This window comes from Asterias amurensis, chromosome 18, assembly GCF_032118995.1.
Source record: "Asterias amurensis chromosome 18, ASM3211899v1".
In the NCBI taxonomy this organism is placed as follows: Eukaryota; Metazoa; Echinodermata; class Asteroidea; order Forcipulatida; family Asteriidae; genus Asterias; species Asterias amurensis.
Window position 1 is genome coordinate 11,982,692 of NC_092665.1, and position 11,840 is coordinate 11,994,531.

Sequence of the window (11,840 nt, forward strand, 5' to 3'; positions counted from 1 at the left end):
TGGTATGAAACCAAAAGACACCGCTGTTTCGTGGTATGAATCAAAAGAGAACTGCTGTTTCATGTTGATGTTTTTTAAAGTACATTGTATACATATACATGTATCTCCTACAGACTCTGCAGATTTTTAATTTTTTTAAACTTTTTTTTTCAGGAACAGGATGGATTTAAGTTACTCAATTTGAATAACATAACAAATAGATTTGATTTCACTTCTGCTTGATCTTCTTTCGGTTTCCTAAAACACCGCCACACAGACTACGAAAAAAAACCACCCAATTTGTAATATCACTGTTCATTTCGACACAACAAGTTACAACTTCCTTATCAGAACATTTGAGTTTTTAAGTGAATCTGTTTGAATCAATCTTGAATTTGACTTGATTCAAATCTGTGGTCTAACAATGGCTCCCTCTTGTTTGTGGATGGCTCCTTTGATAGTTTGCCTTTGCAGTTGGCAGAGCACAAATCTATTTGTTATAGCTCAAACACCGTTAGTGGAACTGGTTGTTGAGCTAGCAAATCGGACCGAGGGAAGTAAATTGGAAATAGGCTGCATTGTCAACTTGGAGAGTAAACGTCGCAATTCAGTTGCCATCAGATGGGTGCGAGAAACCCTGAACACCACAGAGAATATGGCAAGAAAGGGTGAGAGCTTGGGACCAAGATACACTCTTTCCGAAACTTTTGAGGAAGAACTTCGCATAGGAGAGATTTTCTCAATCGCCAGCCTCGGAAAAGAAGACATGGGTACTTATTCCTGTATAGCTTTCAATTTAAATAATAACGTCTCTTTGGCATCAGCGGCTGTATTTGTGTCGGTACGTTACTTCCCAGCTACCATCGACTGTTTTCCTGATGGCCCTGTTACTGTCCAGGAGGGAGTTACTCTTGGAATGAGCTGTACAACCGAAATAGGTGAGATTTAGTAATAATAATAACAATGGCATCTTAAATAGTACTCGTATTGATCACTCACTGACGCTCAATGCGCTTCAACGTTCAGTATGATACCCACCCCTTTTACAAAGCATCATGTAATGGTTTACTTTACTTCATTTTCAAAATCCTTCACAACAATGCTCCAGAATACCTCATCAACCTCATCCACCCATACACCTCAGCACACACCGGACTGCGTTCTAATGAGCTCATGATGCTTCATCAGCCCAGAACTTCCACTCTTTGGGGCAATAGGTCATTTTCTGTGGCATCAGCCCGGGTGTGGAACCAACTCCCACTGACTGTCAAATCATCTCCATCCATCACAACATTCAAGACAAACTTAGTATCTCACCTGTTCAAACAAGCATACTCACACAATCCTCAGTCCTTATTTGTCTTTCTCTCCTCAAGCGCCATGAGTGCCTTCCTGAGGCGGATACCGGCGCTCTATCAAGTGTTCTTTATTATTATACTACAAAGGCGTTTATAAAGCACTCTTACAAAAAATGTATCACAATGCTGTACACAGAAAGAAAGCAAAAACAAAATAAACATACAATAAGATTAAGAGTCAAATAAAGGTGCAGAGATGTAATATGAAACCAATCTAACCAGGAACATCAGGGTGTAACTCTAGAGAAGGGGTGTGTGTGGGGGGGGGGGGGGGGTTCGGAAAAAGTAGGAAACAATGTTGATGCTTGTTCACAGAACATGCCCTCAGCGGCCCTCTTATATTGTTTATGTTTTTGTATTTGTTTTCTTATTCAATTAATTTATTTATTTATAGAATTTTGTATTTAGTTTCCTTATTTCTTGCTTTTTTTTTATAACTTTTTTTTTCTGTTAATGTTTTTTTCTTGTGCTGATGTTACTTTGGAGTGTTATTATTGGTCAAATAAATAATAAAAATAATTAAACATAAATATTATTATGTATTATTATTAAATTAAATATTATTATTTATTTGTCATCACAGGTAACCCACCATCAAACTTCGTCATAAGAGACACATTCGGCATCAATGACGAGTGGACGCTTTCCCAAACAGCCTATAGACAAACGCTATCACTAGAGCGAAAAATCGCTTCAACCGACGACAGTAGAGTCTACGTCTGTCAAATCTCCCAGCCCAATGGGGCATTGAAAAGATCATGTCTTATTGGGCCACTTACAGTAATACCCGCGAGGTCAACGACAAAGAGCTTGAAGGCCTTCACTCTTGTACCCATGACATCATCTCCAAGACGCTTGGATGCTACCGAGATATACCCTGACGAGGAAACAACACCCCTCACTGAATCACAAACCCCATGGATCATTATCTCTGTCACAAGCCTCGTCCTTTCTACCGTGTCTTTCGCCATCAACATCTTCATCATCGTGCGTCTTCAGAGATCAACCAAGGAGGCGGCGGGACCAGCAGCGGGGCTCGCAGCGAGCGACCCAGGCGGGGAGAAACCCTACACTGAGCTCCAGCAGCCTCGATACAACATCAACAGAAGTTACACCGAGCTTCTGAGGCAATCCCAAAAAGAAGAGAATGTAAATTCGGAATACGAGTACCCGAAGCTGGACATGGAGAGTAGCTATGATGACGTTCAAGTGCATCTGGCTGACCACAGTCGCTATCAAAATATCTAATTTGGGTTTTTAGTAGAGTGGGACTTGAACCAACGACCTCAGGATTAACACACCAGGTCTACCAACTGTAGCTATCCAGTCCCTTGTTGGCAGTCTTCCTATAAGTCAATATCTTTGTTTGGGGGTGGGGAGCAGTCAGAAGCCCCCCAACCAAAGATATAACCATTAGCTGCTGTGTAGCCAGGTGGTAGTACTTTATCTTGATGCAAAAAACTTATGCAGAGTACAGGAAGCAGTACTTTATCTTGATACAAAGTACTTTATGCAGTACTTTATCTTGATGCAAAGAACATCATGTATAATACAGACCGTGGTAGTACTTTATCTTGATACAAAGTACTTATGTAGAATATAGGTAGTAGTACTTTGTCTTGATGCAGAGAACATAATGTATAATACAGGTGGCAGTGCTTAAGCTTGATACAAAGTACTTTGGAGAATATAGGTAGTTGTACTTTATCTTGATGCAAAGAACATAATGTATAACACAGGTGGTAGTACTTCATCTTGATACAAAGTACTTATGTAGAATACAGGTGGTAGTACTTTATCTTGATACAAAGTACTTATGAAGCATATAGGTAGTAGTACTTTATCTTGATGCAAAGAACTAATGCAGAATACAGCTAGTAGTACTTTATCTTGATGCAAAGGACTTATGCAGAATACAGCTAGGAAGTACTTTATCTTGATGCAAAGAGCTTAAGCAGAATATATGTAGTAGTACTTTATCTTGATGCAAAGAACATAATGTATAATACAGGTCGGGTAGTGCTTTATCTTGATACAAAGTACTTGTGCAGAAAACAGCCTACTTCATCTTGATGCCAAAAACTTACACTAGGACTTTTTCTTAATGCGAAGAACTGAAATGCAGAATATAGACAGTAGTACCTCTATCAGAATTATAAATACTGTACAATATATCTATTCAAAGAAATCAAGCTCCAAACAGTACTTATTGACATGAACAAATCTGTACTTTTTATTGATTCAAATACAGTAAGCACAACAGTAGTATATGTAGTACTTTTGCCAGCATTATTAAAACTGGACAACGCTCTAGTTTAAAGGATTTTGGTACTTTTTGTAACACAAAACACAATGTCCACAGATTTACATTAAACTTACACCGTTTGAAGATAATGATAGTAGAAAGCGTACCTTAAAATATTAGTTGCTGAGGTGCTGTAGTTTTTGAGAAATTAGTAAAACAATGTCATGAAAACACGTTTTTACATGCTAAAATAATTTTTGTCTCATGATCACTGAGACGAAAACTATTTTCATGACATTGTTTTACTCATTTCTCAAAAATCACAGCACCTCGGCAAGTAATATTTTCAGGGAAGGTTTCGACTATCATTATCGTCAAACTGTATAAGTTTAGTGTAAATCTGTAGACATTGTGTTTTTTGTCCTACAAAAAGTACATAGACCCTTTAAAACAAAATGAATCATAGTCAAATCAGCTAACAACTCAGCAACATTAATGTGAATTTTATACAGACACCTGATGCAGAATACAGGTAGCAGTGATTTTGTCAACATAAATAGTTTTTGTAGAGTACTGATTCACACAAAATAAGCAGCACAGTTTAAAGGCACTTGACACTATTGGTAGTCACTCAAAATAATTGTTGGCATAAAATTTACTTGGTACCAAGCACTGGAAAACATTGTGAGAAAGTAATTTCTCACTAAAATATTTGAATTGAATTTGAGACCTCAGCTGAGGTCTCGAATTCAAGGCATCTGAAAGCACAAAACTTGTGTGATAAGGGTGTTTTTTTTCTTCGCTATTATATCGCAATCTCGACCAATTGAATTCAAATTTTCACAGGTTCGTACACCAAGTGAGAAGACTGGTCTTTGACAATTACCAAACGTGTCCAGTGCCCTTAAAGCTTAAATGAAGTATAAATATTTACATTTTCCCCCTTGTATATTGTAAAGTTTTCTTACCTTAAAATTTAGGTTGTACATATCTCTTTTCCTCCAATAATAAATATTAACTCATATATTCAAGACAAAATAGTATTAGCTGCTGCAAGTGGATCTACAAAAGCAAAAAAATAATAAGTAGCTTGACGTTTCAAACACTTTCAATCTTTGGCTGTGCGCTGTGGTCATAATGGGTTGATGTGGCTGGCAGCCAAAGGCTCCCTTGCATGCCTGCTTCTCGAACACGTTGTAGCCGCGTCCTTCGCAATTCAGCTCTTAGCTGCGAGTAAGGATGATTAGCCCCCCAAATTATTATAATGGCTAAATGACAACACAACAAACAAATACTGGTGTAACAAATGCAGTATCTCAACAGAGTCAAATGTATATTTTGGATTTAACAGAGCTCAAATTTGTTTTGGATCAATTAAAAGGTAAAATAAGCACATATTTTACAGAAAATTGTAAAGAGATGTAACTAAAATGTGATATCATTAAAATGTCTTATCTGCAATGCAGACAATTCTGATTGGTCAAGTAAAAACCACATGTTAACGTCATACAACTCTGATTGGTTGAGGTGTTACATGTTACTTTAGCCAGCTGGCGGTAGGAGTCATTTGTAATTTGTTAACATTATCCCTTAGCGTACAAATATAAATATCTGAGACAAAAAAGTTTGTGGAGAACGATCAAGTAATACAAATTTAGCATTACATGTACACACTGTACACACTATTTTAGCCGGTATCCAGATTCTTTTAACCATATAGGAAAAGAACATGTAGTCCAAGCCCCTGTCGACAGTGGGTACCAGGAGTCAAGATCACAAAGGTCCTAACTTAAGGCTAGTCCTAAGTTAGGATGAGTAACTCATCCTAACTCGAGATAAGATGTCTTAAAGCCATTATACACTTTCGGTACAGGAAAAAAAGAAGTTCACAGATTTACAAATAACTTACAGGGTTTACAGAAGGTAATGGTGAAAGACTTCTCTTGAAATATTATTCCATGAAATGCTTTACTTTTTGAAACATTAAAACAATATCAATTCTCGGTGTCGAGAATTACAAATTTATTTTGAACGCATGTCATGACACAAGGAAACGTGCGGAAACAAGGGTGGGTTTTCCCGTTATTTTTTCCCGACTCCGATGACCGATTTTCACAGGTTTGTTATTTTATATAGAAGTTGTGATACACGAAGTGAGGGCCTTGGACAATACTGTTTACCGAAAGTGTCCAATGGCTTTAACTCTTTATGAAATCTACCCCTTAGCTTTGACTCTTTGAACATTTGCCCTCGTCGGAGTCGTGAGAAAATAACGGGAAAACCCACCCTTGTTTCGGCATGTTTCCTTGTGTCATGACATGTGTTCAAAATAAATTTGTAATTCCTCCATACTCTAAGCAACATCATATCTATCAAAAATTCATTTTACAAGTACAGAAACTTTACAAACCTTTACAAAACTTTACAAGTTGAAAAAGTATACTACACTATGTACAATCTGTCCCTACATTACCTGTGACTGTAGGATCAAATACTCCAATAGAAATTATTTCAAACAAAATTACAAATTGTTTCATCAGAAGTCATCACTGCTTAGAACCTTGTATTAAGTGCTATATAAATGCATGTTATTATTATTCTTTAATTATTATCACCAACATCTTCAGATGATCTGTTGCTATTTTGATGATTAACTTTATTTTATTTTATAGTAAGCTGTCTGTCAAAGTGCTAATTAATTTTTCTACCGGGAAAACGGAGCTATGTTTGAAAGTTAAGATCAAATTATTTACAGACATGTACATACAGCCAATCATACCAGAAAACACACAGGGCAAATCCATTCTCTTAAAGGCAGTGGACACTATTGGTAATTACTCAAAATAATTATTAGTATAAAAACTTACTTGGTAATAATTAGTAATGGGGAGCTGTTGATAGTATAAAACATTGTTCGTTTCCACGAATTTGATTTTGAGACTTCGGAATTAGATGTGGTCTCGAAATCAAGCATCTGAAAGCACACAGCTTCGTGTGACACAAGGGTGTTTTTCTTTCATTATTATTTCGCAACTTCGACAACCAATTGAGCTCAAATTTTCACAGGTCTATGCATATGTTGAGATACACCAATTGCGAAAACTGGTCTTTGACAATTACCAAAGGTGTCCAGTGTCTTTAACATGAGTGTACTGGATTCTTCTACGTGCATTACACAGCACATGGGACTTCAACTTTACGTCCCATCCGAAGGACGAAGCTATAATGGTTAAATGTTTTACTTGAGAACACAAGTGGCAAGGCCGGAACTCGAACCCACACTCTGCTGGTCAGAAACACAAGAGCTTAACCACTCGGCCAATCTTAACTCTATTTGGCTCAAAATACAACAATGTAACAGTTGATTCAAGTCAAATAAGTGAAGGCCAGGCCTGACACTTCACGGAGGCAATGAAGGAGATTGCCTCCATGCCTCGTGATCATTGCCTTCGTGCCCTTGCATGAAATGCTCCTTTAATTTTTATTTTTGTTCTCAAAGGGTGCCCTTTTACTAAGTAAAGTAAGTGGAGGGCAAGGCCTGATTCTTCACGGAGGCAATTGCCTTCATGCCCCCTGGTCACTGCCCTCGTGTCCATCCATGAAATGCTCCAGTATTTTTGTTTCTTTCTCATAGGGGGTGCGCCCTTTTACCAAGAAAAGAAAACGCCTTGGTGTGCTTTCCCTTTCAAAAACGAAACATACATACTACAGGGCCTAATTTCATAGCGCTGCTAAGCACAAAAATTTGCTTAGCATAACAATTTCTCCCTTGATAAAAACAGGATTACCAACCAAATTTCCACGTGATTTTCAGGACAAGCAAATAACAGCTGAAGACCAGTAACATGCAACAAATGGAAATTTTGTTGGTAATCCTGTTATTATCAAGGATGAAATTTCATGCTAAGCAAATTTTTGTGCTTAGCAGCTTTATGAAATTGGGCCCAGGCCTGGAAGGTGATCATCAGAATATTTCGACTGGTGAAGTCAGCTGTACAAGACACTCCAAGGTCTTACAAAAATGACACAACGATGCATTCTTGATAATTCATCAGCTCGATTTGGTGAGGAAAACCTTTTTGATCATAAGGACTGTGTCGACTACAGCTGGAAGGGCACTGAAATAAAATCGAATACAGGAAAACAATTATCATTTTGCATGCAGCAACTTCAGTATTTTTATCTTCCACTATTTATTTACCCAAGATATCTACCTGAGCTAGTGCCTGAGTTTTGAGTTGAGAAACGATATTTCATTTTTGATTGATTGAATTGATTGATTGAGTGATTGATTGGTTGATTGATTGATTGATTGATTCGGACAAGATTACAGCAAGAAAGTGCCAAAAGTACATACAGGAGAAAAAAAAAATGAAATAAGATAAACCCCCCCAAAAACACAAGAAAGAAATGCACAAAATTGCACAAAACTATCCAAAGAGTCTCCATTCTGAGGTCTCAAAATCGAATTCAAATATTTTAGTGGAAAATCACTTCATTCTTGAAAACTACGCTACTTCTCAGGGAGCCGCTTCTCACAATGTTTTATACTATCAACAGCTCCTCATCTCTTATAGCTCTCCATTGCTTATTACCAAGTAAGTTTTAATGCTAATAATTATTTGGAGAAATTACCAATAGTGTCCAATGCCTTTTAGTCACGAGTCTCCAAACTGACTCAAACTCATCAAACTATTGTACTCACCTGCAGAAAGCAAAGACTGGCCAGAACATGCTAACTGGCCACTCCTCAAAGAGAAAGTAGGAAAGGGCTATGCACGCCGAAGCATGGGCTACAATAGCTGATTGATAAAGTCAAGGAAGACTGTAATTATGGGTGCGAGTAGCTTCCCCGGGCCGACCCTGATCTACCCGGGTACATTTGAAAAGCCTGCTTGTGGAACGGGTTACTTGGGGCTGGCCCGAGGTGCATGACGTCACCACGAGAGGGTGAGTGATCGATGAGTGATCGATTGTTTAGCTCGAGGGGTCGAAACAAGGAAGCTAATCGAACGCACCCAAAGAGGTTGAAAGGAAATAGTCTGGCCCCTGAGAATGGACTAAGAATCAAATGTGCAAGGTTGGTACAGGGAACAATGCATGTACTCTGTGGATGCACTCACATTGCAGGCTTAATGGTCATACAGTGGGAGGGTTGACTGTGTATTGTGTATTTGCAGTCACCACATGATATCCTACTGCAGGCTGGCTTAGTATATCTATCATAACCAGAGTGGATATGTAATGGTCAGACAGTGGGAGGGTTGTCTGTGTACTGTGTAGATGATATCACTACATATTGCACTCTGACACAGTTTATCTTTCATTCAATCAAAAACATGATGGATAATGTTGAACAGTCACATAGTGAGAGAGTTAAGGAGAAGTTGTGGATTTACATCAGCACAATGGTTCAATATCATGGCTGGGAAACCATGGTTAAACATCTTAGGCTATTTTATTATAAAGGATACAAAAGAGAGACTCCAAATTGACAAACATTGTGACGCCAGAGACGAATCCAACTAGCTCCAGAGCCAGAAACACAAGCGTCAATATCAAGCCCACTATCAACCTAAAGGAGAAATCAAACAAAAGAAGATGATGAAGAAATGTTGAAGGGTTTGGATACCTTTTGTAGATCAAGTATGTTGGCCATGAAATGAATCCCTACTCACTGTGAATGAAGATGTATGTAATATAATTTACCTGTAGATGTTTCAGCTATAATAGTCATCAATTTTTTTAGGAAAAAAAAAAGTAAAAATCACAGAGCAATGTTTTCAGGAGAGTCGGGTAAATCCGATGTACATGATAAAATAATTTTCTTGATATTTTGTACAATTTTCTCAAAAGCTACAGAACCTCAGCGAGTACTATTTTAAAGACATTGGACCCTTTCGGTACAGAAAAAAACAAAAAAGTTCACAGAATTACAAATAACTTACAGGGTTTACAGAAGGTAGTGGTGAAATACTTCTTTTGAAATATTATTCCATGAAATGCTTTACTTTTTGAGAAAACAGTAAAACAATATCAATTCTCGTTAACGAGAATTACTTTAAATTATTTTAATTATTTTAAACACATGTCATGACACGGCGAAACGTGCGGATACAAGGGTGGGTTTTCCCGTTATTTTCTCCCGACTCCGATGACCGATTAAGCCCAAATTTTCACAGGTTAGTTAATTTATATAGAAGATGTGATACACGAAGTGTGGGCTTTGGAAAATACTGTTTACCAAAAGGGTCCAATGGTTTTAAGGGAAGCTTTCTACCACCATTATCTTTAAACCTGCCTAGGCAAATCAGCTTGTTGATAAATGAACAGAGTTCTTTTATGATGCATAACTGGATACAGAAATGCAGTAAGGATTCTTACCCCGTGTCGATGTTATAATAATCTTCTTGGGTATACACTAACGGCAAAGAAGCTTTCACATTAGCATCCTGTATGATGAAAAAGAAAAAAACAATGATTAAAGGCAGTGGACACTATTGGTAATTACTCCAAATAATAATTATAATCATCACACCTTTCTTGATTACGAGTAATGGGGAGAGGTTGATAGTATAAAACATTGTGAGAAACAGCTCCCTCTGAAGTGACGTCAAGTAGTTTTTGAGAAAGAAGTAATTGTCCTCGAATTTGATTTCCAGACCTCAGATTTAGAATATGAGGTCTCGAAATCAATCATCTGAAAGCACATAAGTTCGTGTAACAAGGGTGTTTTTTCTTTCATTATTATCTCAGCATTCCAACAACCAAAACTGAGCTCAAATTACAAGAGGGAAATTGCTATGCCCCTTTAAGATGGAAGTTCAAGGACTGATAATTGTAATACTCCATCCTCCCCAACGGTCGGATCGAGGAAAATGATTAATCACAACTAGGGTAGGCCTATACTTACTCTAGCCCAGAGAATGGTTACGGCAACCACTAAATGTGCAATAAGACACAAGAATCTTGCCGGGATTAAGTGCGTTACCCCATACATTGTTGGCTTCTTCTCAGCTAGCTGGGTAGGCTGGTTAAAACTTCTGGAAACAGAACAGATAAACAATCCAATCAAGATCATATTCAATCAGAATCATGCAAAGAAAACAAAACTGGGTCTTCTTCTTCTTAGAATCACCATCATCCAAAAGAGGTCTATCTACAAGGCACAATTTCATTCATACCACTGCTTAACAATTTTTAAAACGCTAGGATTAATCCTTTTTCGAGTTAGGACTCCGACTGTACTGTAGTACTAGTAGTCCGCCGTCCTAACTTAGGTCTTAGTATGGGTTCAATGTGAATGTGTCCTAACTCACTAAGGATAGGGAACTTTACTCGTCCTAAGTCTTAGGATTAATCCTTAGTTAAGATGAGTTTGGTGAAATTGCCGGCATTTTTCTTATGTTTATTGTCTTGGATAACTTTCCGTATGGCGCCACCACTTTTTCACTCATTTTTACAAAAAGGGATATATCAATCAGGTAAATTAGATACTATATTATTTTATTTCGAATGAAAAAGTGGTGGCGCCATACGGAAACTTTTCCATTGTCTTAATCCTAATTATCTAATGCTTTACAAAAATTTACATGATGGGAGGAAGAACACAATTGCAAAGTCTTAATTAAATATTATTTACAATTATTATATTACATTATGATAATAAGAATCTAGTGACCATTTCCAGACATATGAAATATAATGATCAGAATGTAACTTGGCTTAATTGTTTACGTAATTTGTTAATTAAGTTATTTAGAAAAATAAAATAACTAATTTAGTAAAAAAACAAATAATAAAAAAATAGTGTAATCAATTATCATGTGGTAATTTTTTTTCTTCGATTCTATCTATGACTATACATACCAAACTGGAACAAATGTATGGTCGTTAAAGTTCTTATATTTAAGCTTATAATGATTCACTTTTACTGCTTTATTTTTTCACTCGATCCTGGAGGTAAAGGTTACCGAAATCCAACACGATAACTTGAAATAAGGCATGAAAAGTATTTACGAAATCAAATGTCGTTCCACAACAAGGCAAGTTTGTGATTGTTTGGGTCCATCCACTACCATTTTGGAGAAAGGGGTGTTTCAAATATTAAATTCGTCTTAAAAAAATAAACATGCAAAAAAAAAAAATTCATTTTATTTTATTTGTACTCATTGTAAATTTTAAAGAATAATTTCCATCAATTTATACAATCCACGATAATTAGTAACTTTTGGGACAACTTTTGGAAAAACCTGAAA

General features: G+C 37.0%; 2 protein-coding genes across 3 annotated transcripts; one reads left to right on the forward strand and one right to left on the reverse strand.

The window, feature by feature from the left end:
- Nucleotides 1-301: 301 nt before the first annotated feature.
- LOC139950810 (uncharacterized) lies at nucleotides 302-5,281 on the forward strand. The gene is made up of 2 exons (XM_071949628.1): nucleotides 302-917; nucleotides 1,921-5,281. Exons 1-2 carry the CDS (start codon nucleotides 404-406, stop codon nucleotides 2,583-2,585), a joined length of 1,179 nt encoding a protein of 392 aa, XP_071805729.1. The 5' UTR covers nucleotides 302-403; the 3' UTR covers nucleotides 2,586-5,281.
- LOC139950812 (transmembrane protein 107-like) lies at nucleotides 4,899-11,628 on the reverse strand. Of its 2 annotated transcripts, none has more exons than XM_071949632.1 (6): nucleotides 11,452-11,628; nucleotides 10,496-10,622; nucleotides 9,967-10,034; nucleotides 9,057-9,157; nucleotides 8,288-8,384; nucleotides 4,899-7,700 (listed from the first exon to the last, which is right to left on the reverse strand). In XM_071949632.1, the coding sequence occupies exons 2-6, from the start codon at nucleotides 10,580-10,582 to the stop codon at nucleotides 7,634-7,636; spliced, it is 420 nt and encodes a 139-aa protein (XP_071805733.1). In that variant the 5' UTR covers nucleotides 10,583-10,622; nucleotides 11,452-11,628; the 3' UTR covers nucleotides 4,899-7,633. The 2 variants fall into 2 exon arrangements, with proteins under 2 accessions (XP_071805733.1, XP_071805732.1); XM_071949631.1 differs by having other exon boundaries at nucleotides 10,496-10,625.
- Nucleotides 11,629-11,840: the final 212 nt, after the last annotated feature.